The sequence below is a fragment of the Macaca nemestrina genome, chromosome 6 (assembly GCF_043159975.1).
Source record: "Macaca nemestrina isolate mMacNem1 chromosome 6, mMacNem.hap1, whole genome shotgun sequence".
NCBI classification, from domain to species: Eukaryota; Metazoa; Chordata; class Mammalia; order Primates; family Cercopithecidae; genus Macaca; species Macaca nemestrina.
In genome coordinates, this window is record NC_092130.1 from 31,258,855 (window position 1) to 31,274,991 (window position 16,137).

General features: G+C 43.1%; 1 protein-coding gene across 4 annotated transcripts in view; it reads left to right on the plus strand.

Moving 5' to 3' along the window:
- The window catches only part of LOC105466895 (SH3 domain and tetratricopeptide repeats 2), a 91,323-nt gene that overhangs the window by 26,686 nt on the left and 48,500 nt on the right, over window positions 1-16,137 (plus strand). For all 4 annotated transcript variants that reach the window (XR_011624586.1, XM_011716063.2, XM_071098238.1 and 1 more), the window contains 4 exons: window positions 5,186-5,319; window positions 8,145-8,186; window positions 8,309-10,003; window positions 10,111-10,291. Coding sequence is in view for 3 of the 4 variants with exons in the window: in XM_011716063.2 (XP_011714365.2) it covers window positions 5,186-5,319; window positions 8,145-8,186; window positions 8,309-10,003; window positions 10,111-10,291 (2,052 nt within the window). In the remaining variant the exon portion in view is untranslated. The remainder of the gene's footprint in view (window positions 1-5,185; window positions 5,320-8,144; window positions 8,187-8,308; window positions 10,004-10,110; window positions 10,292-16,137) is intronic.

Here is a 16,137-nt window from a genome sequence, read left to right on the forward strand (position 1 = left end):
AGCCCAGGGTGGCACTTAGAAAATGGTGAGAATGGAGAGGAGAGGCCACTGCTGAGGACCAGTGGACAGGAAGTCAAAGATTCCAGGAGCTGTACACATATGGATACCTGTGTTCTCCCTCCAGAGGCTGTCATGTAACTGGTCTGGATGGGGGCTGGGCAATGGTATTGATAAAAGCGCCCCAGGTGTGGCTGGTGGGCAGCCAAGGTGAGAACATTGCTCTGAGCCACCCCTTCATGTTACCGCAGGGGGAAGTGAGGACCCCAGAGGTGAAGGGGCTGAACCCAAGGCCTTCCCTCTGGAACCTTAGAATCCTGACATTATATCCAGTGAACTCTGGTTAAATGTCCTGGTGATTTTAAATCCTGACATTAAATCCAATACATTCTGGTGAGAAGTCCCAGTGAAAGGGAGAAAGAATAAAGAGAATGGAAAATAGGAATGGGGGAAGAACCCTGGAGGATGCCTCCATTTACAGAGCAGAGGAAGAGAGAACGCAGAGAGGAGACAGTGGAGCCAGAGAGAGGAAGAAACAAGCTGCGGGGGAGGCGGGGCTGACACCTGTGCTGTCATCAGAGAGACACAGCAGGGCCAAGTGAGGAAAGGCCTTTGGGACTGGCCATTGGGAGGTCTTCCGGAAGCACAGTAGCTAAATGACTTACAGAGTTCTGGAGTCAGGCTGCCCAAAAGGCTTTCATGACCTTGTGAGTACAGCTTGTGCCTCCACTGGTTTACCAGCTCTGTGTCTTTGGACACATACATTTATCTCTCCATGCCTCAGTTTTCTCATCTGTAAAATGTGTAGAATGTTAGCACTTGCCTAACAGGATTGCTGTGACTTTAAATGAGCTAATAATACACACAAATACCTTAGAATGGTGCCTGGCACAGTGTGTGTGTGTGTATGATCCACAGGCACTTGTTCTTATTGTTGTTTGTGTCATTGCCATTGTTGTGGGTGGTGATCTGGAGAGGCAGTTTTAATACGATATTGGGGACAGGTGTCATTTTCATAACTTCTATTTGGACTTCTGCACCTCACGCTAATTTACCTCAAATGACAGTAAGTCAGCACTACTGAATTAATTCAGTCATCACATTTTCACTGGCTTAGCTGTAAGGGTCCTCTCACACTGAAGAACAGTGTCCCCCGTGCTGTGTGAGGTGGACTACGATATTCTCCCATGCCTGGTCAGTTGTGGGACCCAATGCACCAGAGGTTGCACATTTGGTACAGAAGGGGAAAATGAGCCAGAAAACAGGGCGGGGTGGCACAAGGAGAAGAGGGGAACCGGCCCCTTGCCGGTCCCCAAAAGCACTCTCCAGATATCAGAGCTCCTTGAATCACAGCAACCGAAACATGGGTGTTGAGCTCAGAGGACTGACCCAACTTCACGCAAGTAAGCAGCTGAAGTCTCTGCACGCTGCCTTCCGACTGGCCACTGGGTGTCACTCTTTCTCTATGTTCGTTGGGCGTCAGGGTCTGCGAAGAAATTCAGCCTTTGCTGAAGTCTCCATCTTCTCGGTGTAGGTTCTCTTTTTGTGCTTGTATATTACTCCCTAAAGGATGTGTGTATAGTTATGTGCCTAAATTAAAAAACTAAGTAAGATTTATAAATTCATGTACTCAAAACCAAAAAGAACGTTGGAAAAAAGCTAGTATTTGAGAGTATTACAGTTAGAAAACATTCTTTTGTTACATCCCCTCTTTTATTCTTCATATTGCCTGTGTCTTTATAATTCAGTTTCTTGTGGCATCTATTTTTGCTACTAATAATTTTGCCATTGGTCTCATAGCCATTTCTTTGCATGTTGTGTCTACGTGTAATATATTTTATTACATATTGACAGTAGGTTGTCCACTGCTTCTTCACAGTGTATCTATTTTAGTAGCTATTTCAGTGAAGATCTGTGGGTTATAAATACTGTCAGTCCTGAGTCTTGGCCTGTCTTAAATATATATAATACTTAAAATATATTCTTGAATGATAATTTAGCTAGGTATAGCATAACATCTTCAAAGTTTGCAGGAAAAAATAACTTTAAATATAAAATTGCAAATCCATGTTGCCAGGGCCTTGTCCATTTTGTTAGTCTTTTCAGAGAATCATTTTTTCTTTCGTTGACCATCTTTATTGGTTTTTGTTTTTATACTGATACTTCCTTAATGACAACATTTGCCTTGATTATTTTCTTCTACTTTCTTTGTTTTTATTTCATTAATTTATGATGTTATCTTTTATATTTAATTCATTCATTCCATGAAATTGAACTGTCAATAGTAATTAAACCAAGAAAGGAGGCGTAGGAGAAATAGACAACTTCAAAAGACCTGTAAGGATAAAGAAATGGACATCATGTTAAAAATGATATTATGTTTATTTATTTTGCTCAGGACTTGGTGGGTTTCTTCAATATGAAGATTCATGTCTCTCTTCAATTCTGGAAAATTTTCAGTCCTTCTTCCTTTGAATATTGCCTCTCTCTCATTCTTTTTAGTCTCTCTTCTGGAATTCCTATTAGAGGTACGTTGGACTTATTCTATCCTCATTCTTGCTTAATCAGTTTTTTTGTATTTTTTTATCTTTTTGTCACACCAGGCTAAATTCTGATGGGTTTTCTTGACATAATCTTCAGTTTCACTAATTCTCACCTCCGCTATGACTAAACTTGCTGTTTAACCCACCCACGTAGTTCTTTATTTCTGTGCCTTTATTTTCCATTTTCCAGGATTTGTATTTTGCTGTTTTTCATATATAGCTGTTTCTTCTCACAGAGTTCCATCTTTTCATTGTAGTTTCTATTTTTTCTTATTATTTCACCTTTTTAATCACTCTTATAAATTCTTCAGATTATTGTCATTTCTAGTTTTTTTTAGTGTTAATATAGTTATTTGTGCACTATTGGCTCTCTTTGTGAATAGTTCATTTTATTGCATGGTTTGTATTTTTTGTTACATGAACTAATTTTCAACATTTTAAAAGATGGGCTTTATATGGATCCTGGACTGAAGAAAACCTTGCTGACTAGGTTTTGCATTTGCTTCTCCTGGAACCTTAGGGAGTAATGATCCAGGACTGATTTTTTACTGTTAATTCCTGGAACGTGGTAGCAACACCAGGTAGTGGAAATTCAGATCCCACACGTCCCAGTGGCAGAAGCCTAGGTGTTTGATGTTTTCCAGGAACTCAAATAGATGAAAACTGTGTTCTCGGCAGGTAGGAAGAAATTTTCCAATCTGCTCTTTACAGCAGTTGAACCCTTTCAGACTCCAGGGAGTTTAATTTGGCTCCCTGCTTCAGGCAGGTCTGAGTCACATCTCCTGTCCTTGGGGTGGGCATTAGAAGGTCAACCCCAGTTCTGAAGGCCAAAGTCCCAGCTGAAACCACCAGGGGCTCTGGGCCATCCGCTCTTACCTGCCAGTCTAGGTTTGGTTTTTGCTTTTGTTATTGGCTTCCAGTGATTTCCCTTTCTTTCTTTAAAGAATGTACTAAAATAGTCATCTTTGTTACATTTTATGCAGGATTTTTCTGTAGATATGGGGGAGAGTGGCCCTTTTAGAACCCTTCAACCTGCCATATTGCCAGAAGCTTTGCCATGTTCTTCTAACCCAGTTTTCATGTTTGGAAATCTCAAATGCAATTTGTTAAGCTTCTTGGCCTTTCTCTAAATTCTAAATTCTCTAAGTTGTCTTGGAACTCAGGACTTTAGCAGATGCTGTGAGGCAATGCACACAGAGGTAGAAGACCTCAGTTTTAGTTTCAGCTTTACCACTTTCTAGCCATGCAATTCTTAGCATGTCACTGAACCGTTCTGAATCCTTTTCTTAATCTACAAACGTGGATTGAAAAAACCTGCACCCTAAAGTTGTTATCAACAGTAAATGAAATAGTAAATTTAGGAATACATTGTAAAATTGAAGAGATCTGTAAAACTTCGGGATCAACTCATCCCAATTGAATTTAGTTGTAGATTTCAATTACATGCTGTTCTGAGATTAGAAGCTTCCATGGTATTGGGGAGAATCTAGTGACCAGCCCAGGGAGATGGGGGCCCGGTAAGTGTGGTGCTATTATTAGTTTTCTCATCACGGGCTTTCAAACTACATTTACCTGAGTTATGGGGACAAATGGTGATGGCTGATTACAGTACCCCCATCCCGTCCCCTCCTTGAACACTGCTTTAACTAGAGAAGTTCTTATGTCCTGCTCTACCACTCCCTAACCACCAACTTCATTTTGCTGTGCCTCAGTTTATTCATCTGTAAAAAGGATAAGAGTAGTACCTGCCTTGTATGGCAAATGTGTGGATTAAATAAAATAACAGTATCTGTTTTTTTTTTGTTGTTTTTTTAAAATTTTGTTTTAAAAATGGGTTCTGACATTAAAACATTCTCTTTTTAGAACTAAAAGTGGCCTAAAAAATTGTTCAGATAGAGGCAATCCAATAGCTTCTAAGGCACTATTAGTTTTTAAATTACTCAATTCTGTAACAAATCTCCAGTAAGCAAATTAGGCTTAACAGTTAGTTTATACAACAGCATGAGTATCAAGATCTCTATTGTTTATAATCATTTCTTTCAGCTCCCCTGATCTTCCTTTTACCCACTTCTTTCCCTTAGCGATTCCAATCCTCTTAATGTTGACTAGACTGTTGTTCTATGCCATGGAATCAGACCTTAACAATGGTGAAAGATTCCTCTGACTATGGTCAGATTTTCTTCATTGCTCCTCTAGATTGTGTCACTTGTCCCTCACTTTTTATTGAAATAACCTAAGGACAAATAAACTTTGTAAATGGTCCCTTTTCAACACTTCCATTTAGAGCAATCAGTTCCTTTTTCTTCCATTAAAGATGGGTACCATGGGGTCTCAAAGAATGGGTAGAGGTTGAGAGAAGGGGCTTTGTTTTTCTTGGGAGATGGGGTTTTAAGAGGAGGGGTGTTTTCATCCCCACTTTGACCTACCGGACAACCATACCCCTCAGTTCTCCCAGCATGATGTGCAATAGCTCTTCTTTTTGGGGGGTATAAATACAGTATGCAACGGTGAGATGAGGAATCCAGTTTCATCTACGGGCCGATGGCTCGACGGCTTTTCTGCATCCTCCACTACATCCTAGAGAAGAGGAGATGGAGTCTGAAGCCTTGTACTAATCTGTCTCTACGTTTTTTGCCCCGATGCAGGAGCAGGAACTTTGCCTTTTTCAGTGATGAGGAGAGATGCTCCCTGTTGGCCCTGGGAAGTGATAAGCAGACTGAGTGTTGCAGCTTCCTCCACACTCTTGCTCGCACTGACATCACATCTGTATACCGGCTCAGTGAGTGTTGGTCCTCAGACACCTTCAAAAGCCTGCGGTCCTCAAGAATAAGATAGTGTCCCTAACCAGGAATATTCTAATCCTATTCATGAATTTGGGTGGCCATGACCACTATTCTGTTGATGACCTGAATCGTATTTGATTAGCAGCATTTCACTTCAGATTTCAGGTAATTCTGGGGTTGCAGGGGAACTATGAGACATGATGAAACCAACTTACCTATATCATGGGTGGTCGGCTGTATTGGGTCTTCCCTCCTAATCATGGGAAAGGAGAACTTCCTGAGTCCTGGCTGAGGTACCTTCTAGGACTGAAGTAGGCCCCCGGTGACATGGGTGGGGCTGCAAATGTTACCGCTGTGAAAAGGCCTTAAGGGATGATTGCTTGTCTCACATTACAGATCGGGAAACAGGCCTCAAGGAATTAGTGCCTGAGCTAGGATGAGAACTGCTAGTCAGAGCAATCCACTTTACCACACTTCCCCCTACACAAAATGACACTGAATTGTTGGATGTGTTAGTCTTGGATGTTTTCCATGTCACAGAATCAGATCTCAACAATTGTGAAAGATTCCTCTGACAAACTGTCTAGTTTTCAGTAGTGTCTGAAGGACAGACTGACTGCTTGAATGATATACATTTCCCTTACTTTGAGAAAGGCCTGCTGCTCTGTGTCAGGGAGTACATTTTCTCATTGATGGTGACTTGAGGAAGAATTTTTGTTTCTCCCATCTCTTTATCGAGGGTGACGTTGTGTCCGCTCCTGTGTAGCCAGATTAGATGATCCATATTTTATGGATACAGCCAGAGATTCTGCTGAAAAGGCCCTCGGGCCATCTCCCAGGAGTAGAGCGGGGAGTTGAGAGCTTTGTCCGTGTATAAAGAGCATTTGTGAAAGCACTTGCCTCAGGCATCAGCACCCTGCCTTAGCAGAGCTTTCTTGCCACAAGCCACAAGCAGCTCACACTGCCTTATGAGGCTGAGCAGGAAGCTAGAGTTGTAAGCACTGCCTAGTAGATGGGAGCCTGATGTCTGAAAATTGAGGTGTACTAGCAGTGTTCCCTGGGGAGAAGGCCTAGGGGGCGGACTTGGATCATGATTTGTGCCAGCTGTTGGTCCAGTGGTGGGGAGGATGCAAGAGGAGGCCCCAGACAGCACTTGCCTCTCACTCAAAGATCAGGAATGCAGCTCTGCGGCGTGCAGTCTGCACCTTAGGGTTGTGCAGGCTGCCCCAGCACGAAGGCAAGCAGCAGGAGAATATCTTGTTGGTAAATTGCAGCTTCCCCAAGGCTTACACCTAGGGAAGGATGGCCCTCTGTAATTCTTCCTCCTAGAGAGGGGTCACCACTTTGTAACTTGCGCATCACTCATGCTCCTGGTGTCCTGGCCAGGAGAGAAGAGGTGGCCCATGAGGGTCATGTGCCCCTGCACATCAGAGAGGCCGGGGGCTTGAACAGCTCTCCTTAGCCAAGCTCTACAGCTCTCCATCTTGAGCTGCGGGGCTTTCTACCCTTTGGGGGTTGCAGATCTGGAGTTTCTGCAATGACAGTCTCTGGAGAAGCCCTCTCTGGAGAACAGCAGGAAAACGTTTGACTTGGTGAGGGGCTTGCTGGTCCTCAAAGTTCACTGGAGAACTCAGGGTGGTGGCACAGACAGTTGTTACTTCTCTGCTAAGAAGAGGTAGAATCTTCCCTCGAGCAGCTGCCATCCTGTGAAGTGTGAAGCTAGCCTTCACTCCACAGTTCCGCTGAGGCTGCTTTAGCTAACAGCGGTCACTTCTTCACTGCCAAACCCAAGCTGTCTTCTTGGTTCTTACCTAGTCCGGCTGCACTTGGTGGCATTGGGTGGCTATGTTTTAAGTCACCTTGGCCTCTGTAACCCTCTTTTCTCTCTGACTGTGCCTTTTCAGTCTCCCTCACTGGCTACTGGCTGCCAGTGAGTTGCTCAGGCTTAGTAACAAACTCCCCCTCCCTCACTCCCCTTACTGCTTTTCTTTTCCCCCACATGCCTCACCTGTGTGATCACATTTAGTCCTGGGACTCTGGCCAGCAATGTGTGACCTGCTGTGGGTCACAAACCTGTGTTTGCAAAGTCTCAGTTTTTCTCCTTGGCTCTAGACCTACATCATGATCTGCCTAGAGCTCCTGCAGGTACCTCAAACCCCAAATGTCTAAAACTGCACTCCAGATTCTCCCATCCTCTACTTCATCCTCAGATGCATCCTTGCTCCTTTTTATTCGCCCTTCACTTCCGGCCCCTCGCCCCTGCCGCTTTTACAAACACAGTGTCCAGCCGAATGGTTACATGGAACCAAGGTCTGACAAGTGGATGAATGATGAATGAATGGAGGAGGGAAGAAGCAAGGATGTGATACATTTGGAAGTGGGAGGAAGCACCATGTGCTCCCACATGCTCTGTGCTGGGAGTTGTGTCCTGGCTCTATCGTGAACTCGCTGAGAGATTTGGGAGCCGCATCTCTCTGATCTTCAGATTCGATCACAGCCTCCACTGTTCCCACCCCCCATCCCCTTACAGTACCCACACCTCTTGACATACAGCCTGTGTTTCCAGCTTTTCTTCTGGGACTCTGAGTTTCACGTATACCTTGGTTCCCAACTGTAAAGTGCATGGGTTAAACAAGATGATTAGGCCCCTGCAGCTCTTAAGATGATGGTGAAAGGATAATTCTGCCCTGTTCCTTAATGATGACTGAAGGTCTTAAATGCCAAGTCTCCTAAGGGGCCACTGGTCTGGGGTACACCTGGAGGCATGGGCCTGGTGGCCCATCCTGACCTAACACCAGATCTGTTCTTCATCTCTACTTAGGTGGGTTTGAATCCATCCAGAATCCTCCAAATGATCTGAGTGGTGAGTAGCGATCATGCTGAACCTGACATTCATCCTTGAGGACAGCACTTCTGTCCTCTTGCCAAGAGCGGCCACCTTAGGTGGAGGTGCCCAAGGTTGCTCAACTTTGCCTGTCCTTACAGCATCCCAGCCCGAAGGCTTCAAGGAGGTCAGGCCTGGCAGAGCCTGGGAGGAGCATCAGGCCGTGGGCTCCAGACAGTCCAGCAGCTCTGAGGACTCCAGCCTGGAGGAGGAGCTCCTCTCGGCCACCTCAGACAGCTATCACCTGCCGGAGCCCGATGACCTTGATGACCCGGAACTGCTCATGGACCTAAGCACTGATCAGGAGGAGGAGGCTGAGAACTTCACCCCTATATTGGCTTTTCTGGATCATGAGGGTTATGCTGACCACTTTAAGAGTCTCTATGACTTCTCCTTCTCTTTCCTCACTTCTTCCTTTTATAGCTTCTCTGAGGAGGATGAGTTTGTGGCCTACCTGGAGGCATCAAGAAAGTGGGCCAAGAAGAGCCACATGACCTGGGCCCATGCCCGGCTCTGCTTCCTCCTGGGCCGGCTGAGCGTCAGGAAGGTCAAACTCTCTCAGGCCAGGGTGTACTTTGAGGAGGCCATCCACATTCTCAATGGAGCATTTGAGGACCTATGCTTGGTGGCCACTCTGTACATCAATTTGGCTGCCATCTACCTGAAGCAGAGGCTGAGACATAAAGGCTCCACCCTGTTGGAAAAGGCAGGTGCCCTGCTGGCCTGCCTGCCTGACCGTGAGTCTAGTGCCAAGCATGAACTTGACGTGGTGGCCTACGTGCTGCGCCAGGGGATCGTGGTGGGCAGCAGCCCGCTGGAGGCCAGGGCCTGCTTTCTGGCCATCCGCTTGCTCCTGAGCCTAGGCCGGCACGAGGAAGTCCTGCCCTTCGCCGAGCGCCTGCAGCTCCTCTCTGGACACCCTCCTGCCTCTGAGGCTGTGGCTGGTGTTCTGAGTTTTCTGTATGACAAGAAATATCTTCCACACCTTGCAGTGGCCTCCATCCAGCAACATGGTATCCAGAGTGCCCAAGGGATGTCTCTTCCTATTTGGCAGGTCCACCTGGTCCTCCAGAACACAACCAAGCTCCTTGGCGTTCCCTCCCCAGGCTGGGGTGAAGTTTCTGCCTTGGCCTGCCCAATGCTCAGACAGGCCCTGGCTGCCTGTGAGGAACTAGCAGACCGGAGCACCCAGAGGGCCCTGTGTCTCATCCTTTCCAAAGTGTACCTCCAGCACAGGTCTCCTGATGGTGCCATCCACTACCTGAGCCAGGCCTTGGTGCTAGGGCAGCTGCTCGGTGAGCAGGAATCCTTTGAGTCTTCTCTCTGCCTGGCGTGGGCCTATCTCTTAGCCAGCCAGGCCAAGAAGGCTTTGGATGTGCTTGAGCCACTGCTAGGCTCCCTGAAGGAGACAGAGAGTCTCACTCAAAGGGGAGTCGTCTATAATCTCCTGGGACTTGCACTCCAAGGTGAAGGCCGGGTGAACAGGGCGGCCAAGAGCTATCTTCGGGCCTTGAACAGAGCCCAGGAGGTGGGAGATGTGCGTAACCAGGCAGTGGCTATGGCCAATCTTGGCCACCTGAGCCTTAAGTCCTGGGCTCAGCATCCAGCCAGAAACTATCTCCTGCAGACTGTACGACTCTACTGTGAACTTCAGGCCAGTAAGGAGACAGACATGGAATTAGTACAGGTGTTTCTCTGGTTGGCCCAAGTTCTGGTGTCTGGACACCAGCTGACCCACGGCCTTCTTTGTTATGAAACGGCATTGCTGTTTGGCTTAAGGCATCGACACCTAAAGAGTAAGTATGTCCCATGCTGCTGGGAAGCTATAGAGAAAACTGTTGAAGCAAGTTTTGTCTGTTTCCTATCACAAGTCATCTCATTCATGTTCCTGCTTTGTGTTCAGGTCAGCTTCAGGCCACCAAATCCCTCTGCCATTTCTACAGCTCTGTGTCCCCAAATCCTGAGGCATGTATCACCTACCACGAGCACTGGCTGGCCCTGGCTCAGCAACTCAGGGACCGGGAGATGGAAGGGAGGCTGCTGGAGTCCCTAGGGCAGCTTTATCGGAACCTCAACACCGCCAGGTGAGTCACGGCTCAGGAACTGTCCTAGAAGAAGCTTTCCTTCCTTAGGGAGAAGCAGTGTTCTTTTCCACAGGAAGCCAAGTCCAAATGTACACGGTATAGGAGGGGCATTGTGCAAAAGAGCAAGGGCTCTGCAGCCACCACAGTGCATCCATCACTTATTAGTGGTGTGGCCTTGGGCAAACTGTTTAATTTCCCCATGTCTCAGTTTCCTCATCAGCTGAAGGAGGATAATAATGGCATCTATCTTACAGTGTTATTGTGAAGAATAAATGAGTTAATGCTCATAAAACACTCATAATTGTGCCTGATACATAGGTAGGTCTCAGTAATGTTAACTATGCCACCATTACTTGTGTGTTTCTATAACCCTATCCCTATCACGGGATCATGGCTGAGGGTGCATAATTCAGAGAAGTGGCAGTTATACCAAGGACAGAGGAACCTTCAGGAGGTCTTCATTACCGAGGGCAATTGGTTTTAAAGAAAGGACACCCCCACTGAAAGCAGGGGTGTAAAATGTCATGGTAAAAAAAAAACTTGTATTGGGAACTTACCTTTAAAATGAAATTGTAGATTATGAAATGAAGTGTGTTTTCACCTTTTAGTTAAGAATATTTAGATTATAATTTCAACTATGCATTAAGTCTTAGAATAAACATGGAATAAAAGGAGTGTTGACTTTTTGGCTTAATTGTGCTGACAAAATTATGTAACAGCACAATGGGGCATTCTTTGTTTTGTGATTCATTTTTTATCACTACCTTAAAAATCCTCATTTTTTAAAAAAGAAATCAAAACTTAACAGTTTAACCCAAATGCCTCCTTTAACCCTGTGGTATTCACATTATTATCACTTGCAGATTTTGCCATCTTCTGTTGATTTTCTCTTCATTGTTTCTTCACTGGTCTAATGCTGCTTCATCCTCATTTGCCAGTGGGCAGACTGAAGTTCTGCTTTGTAACAAGCCTTAAATTGATTCCATTAAATCCTGCATGGTTTGCAAGATCTTCAAGTTCACTTTGCAACAGATTTGCCTTGCAGGATTCCATTCATAATTATAAATGACTTCTAAAATACAGCATTCAGAATAGCTTGTAAATTCGCTACTGTTAAGCAGAGAGAGAGGTGGTTGAGGAGAAGATAATTAAATGAAATTTTTTTTTTTTTTTTTTTTTTTTTTTTGCATTTCTAAGCAACATGGTAACTGTGTGCACCTGGACAATCAGATAAGGAATAATCAGATAATGAATTCCACTCCCCCTTCTCTTTCTCCTCCAGTCTGTCTCCCTCTCACTCTCCTTCATTCTTTCCCTCTTTTACAAGAATCAGGTATCCTCCAAACCTCCAGCTGTCTTTGCCTTCAGTCCCAGGGAGGGAGCTTTGGATCCATGCAGCATGTGAGGAGTCAGGAGGCCCCAGCTCCACCCTGCTTTCATTCTAGGACACCCTAGGAGTCTGAATGCTTCTGGAGAAGATCCAGAAGACAGGCTTGAATTAACTATTGAGATGACATAGTCATATGCTCATGGTGAGGTATTGTAGGACTGGGCTCTGGAAAAGTTGGATTCTAAGGAACAGGAGCAAGAGTGCCAAATATGTGTCAGGCTATTGGCACCTCTGGCTACTGGGCAAACTCAGTCTTAAATATTTCCAGACATCACCTACCCCACTGCCATCCTTTACTCACCAGCTCCCCACTCCAGATGCCTAAACCCATTGAAATATTAAGGGGGAAGCCAGAGAGAAGGCCCTGGATGCTGTCAGCATGGACCACGGAGGCCTTAGTTAAGACAGAATGCAGAATCACTGTCCTGATGTGATGGGGGTGATGGAGAGGAGGTCAGGGATGGGTCTATAGATGGCCCAAGAAGTTATTGGAGGGAGTCAGAAGCCACAGAGCTGGGAGAAGAGCAACCAAAACTGGATTAGGGGCCAGAAAACCTAATCCTGCCATGACCTAATAACGTGTCCTTAAATAAGTCACTTTTCCTCTTGGTCTCCCTCTGTCTGTAAAGATAAGTTGAATCAGGTACCTTCCAGCTGTAAAACGTTGAGTCTGGGACCAGCTAGTTATGCTATTCTGAGACTGAATATTCATACTAGAATTCCTGCTGCTTCCAAAGTGTATTGAATTTTTGGTGCAGATTCTTAAAGTTGTGGGCTTTCTAGGGTGCCTTTGAAATCAGAGACCTCAGCTTTTAGGGGTTGAAAGACTTTGTAGTATGTTCAGAAGGTCTTGTGGGCAGATATTATGTCTAGCACAGAGCTTGGCACAGAAGAGACATACGGTGCATGTGTGTTTGGAGTAGCCAAGTCATTAGTGAGTAACTTAGTCCACTAGCTCACAGTCCTTGAGCTGAAGCTATATGCTGACACAGCTACTGATGATTATGATGGAGAATGGTGGAGCTTTGTGTGGGAGAGCCCATGGCTCCTTTGCTTAGGGCTCAGGTAAGGAAAGAAAGGTGTTTGCAGCTTCAAGGCAGGCTCTTTGGTCTTTAGTGACCAGCACAGTAGCCACAGTGCCATGAGTGGAACCTCAGCTGCCCATTCCAACAGCCCTTTGAGAACACTGGCCTATACAGTATTAGCCACAGAACACGGTGTGTCTTTTCTTAGGGATTCTCCTTTGATAAAGAACCAAATTACATATAGTGAAGTAGAATATCAGAGATTTGATATTCTACTTCATGAGGAACATAGTTTTTTCTAAAATTATGTAGTTGCTTAAGGTTAAAAAGCATTATACCTTTTTAACCAGGCTGAGGCAGGTGGATCACTTGAGATCAGGAGTTCAAAACCAGCCTGGTCAACATGGTGAAACCCTGTCTACTAAAAATACAAAAAAGTTAGCCAGGCGTGGTGGTGGGTGCCTGTAATCCCAGCTACTTGGGAGGCAGAGGCAGGAGAATTGCTTGAACCTGGGAGGCGGAGGTTGCAGCAAGCCGCGGTCACACCACAGCACTCCAGCCTGGGTGACAGAGCGAGACTGTGTCTCAAAAGAAAAAAAACAAAAAAAAAAGATTACACTAGTATTGAAGGTTATAGGTGAAAAATAAAGGTTCCCTTCCAACTTCCCTTTCCTTGATACTTTCCTGAAGTAACTACTTAAAGATTTGAAAATACCCATGAAGGAATATTTCATGCATATTAAAGATTATATATGATACATATTTTCTATCTTAAATAAATATTAGATATATTAAATATAATATGCACATGTTTTAGTTACATAAATGGAATCAAGATAAAATTTCTATTACATAATATACTGTTCTCTTACTTGCTTTTTTTCATTTAAAAATATCACTGTGAAATGTCAGTCCAACATTTTATCACACTATGGGAGCCCTTCCATTGTGTCAGGCACTGTGGTAGGTATTGGGGAATTCAGTGGTTAGAAAAAACAATCCAAATACCCACAAACAGAACAGTCTGCCCTGTGTAAGAGTGAGCTTGTTGCCTTTACAAGTATTCAAACAGAGACCGACTATTCAAAAATTTTATAAAAGAGTTTCTTGAATTGAGCTGGATCTGGAACTACGTACTAACAGTTTTATTGAGGTTTAATTACACACCATAAAATTCAGCCTTTTGAAGTGTGCTATTTAGTTTTCAGTATATTCACACAGTTGTGAATATCACCACTATCTGATTTCAGAACATTTTCATGGCCCCTGAAAGAAAGCCTGTACCCATTAGCAGTCACTCGTCATTACTCAACCTCGCTCCAACCCTGGAAACCACTAATCTACTTTCTATCTCTACGGATTTGCCTATTCTGGACATTTGATATAAATGGAATCATACAGTATTTGTCCTTTTGTGTCTGGCTTCTTTCACTTAGCATAATGTTTTCAAGGTTCATCCATGTTGTCACATGTATCAATACTTCATTACTTTTTATGGCTGAATAATATTTTGTTGTACTGATATGCCACATTTGTTCATTCCTTCATCAGTTGATGGACATTTGAATTGTTTCTGCTTTGTGGCTATTATGAATAATGCTGTTGCAAACATTCATGAACAAATTTTTGTGTGAAGAAGTGTTTTCATTTCTCTTGGGTAGACCTAGGAGCAAAATTACAGAGTCACACCATAATTCTATATTTAAACTTTTGGGGACCTGCCAGGTTGTTTTTAAAAGTGGCTGCACTATTTTTCATTCCTGTTAGCAATGCATAAGGGTTCCAATGTCTCTCATCTTCACCACCACTTGTTAGTGTCTGTCTTTTTTAATTTTAGTCATCCTAGCAGGAGTGAAACTGTATCTCATTGTGGTTTTGACTTACATTTTCCTAATGACTAAAGATATTGAGCATCATTTCATGTGCTTCTGGCTCTTTGCATATCTTTGGAGAAATGTCTATTCACTTGTCCATTTTTTAAATTGGGTTGTTTGTCTTTTGATTTTTGAGTTGTAAAAATTCTTTATATATCCTGGATACAAGTCCCTTATCAGATATATGATTTACAAATATTTTTTCCCAGCCCATGGGTTGTCTTTTCACTTCTTGATCCCTCATAGAATGAGTTGGGAAATATTCCTTCCTTTTCAATTTCTTGAAAGAGTTTGTGAAGGATTGGTGTTAATTCTCCTTAAAACATTTGATGAAATTCACCAGTGAAGACTTCTAAGTCTTGACTTACCTTTGTAAGGAGTTTTTTTGTTTTGTTTTTGAAAATTGCTAATTCAGTATCGTTAGTTGTTATAGGTTTATTTAGATTTTCTATTTCTTCTGGAACAGTTTTGGTAGTTTTTGTCTTTCTTGGAATTTGTCCATTTCATCTAAATTAACTAATTTGTTGGTATACAATTGTTCATAGTATTCTTTTATAACCTTTTTATAATTTCTATAAAGTATTGTCCACTTTAATTCCTGAGACTCTTCTTTCTTTTTATTCTTGATCAGACTAGCCAAAGATCTGTCATTAAAAACAATTTTTAAACAAATTAAATGTTGGCTTTATTGATTTTTTTCTATTCTCTATATCACGTATTTTTGCTCTCATCTTTATTATTTTCTTTCCTCTGTTTGCTTTGGGTTTACTTTGTTCTTTTTGTCTAGTGTCTTAAGGTGGAATATTAGGTTATTGATTTGAGATCTTTTTCTCTTTTAATATAAGCATTTACAGCCATAAATGTTCCTCTGAGTTTTGTGCCTATGCCATTTTATATATTTCAGTATGCTGTGTTTATTGTCATTCATCTGAAAGTAGTTTCTAATATCCTTTGTGATTCTTCTTCAGTTCACTGGTTATTTAGGAGTATGTTGTTTAATTTTCACATATTTGTGAATTTTCCAAATTTCCTTCTGTTACTGATTTCTAATTTCATTTCATTGTGGTGGGAAAACAAACTTTGTATGATTGTATTCTTTTTACATTTGCTGAGATTTGTTTGGTGGCCCAACATATGGTCTATTCTGAAGGATGTTCCATGTAAACTTGAGAAGAATGTGTATTCTGTTGTTTGGTGTAGTCTATAAATATCTTTTAGGTCTAATTAAATTTTTTTATTTCCTTGTTGTTCTTATGTCTAGTTCTTCTATCCATTATTGAAAGTGTGTTGTTAAAATCTCTAATTATTGCTGAGTTGTCTATTTCTCCCTTCCATTCTGTCAGCTTTTTCTGTATGTATTTTGGGGCATTGTTATTAGGTGCTGCATGTATGTTTATAATTATACCTTTCTGATGGATTGAGTCTATTATCATTATAAAATGTCCTTCATTGTCTTTAATAACAATTTTGATCTTTTTATCTGATATTAGCATAGCCACTCTAGCTCTCTTTGGTTACTGTTAACATGGTCTATACTTTTAGTCTATTTGTGTCTTT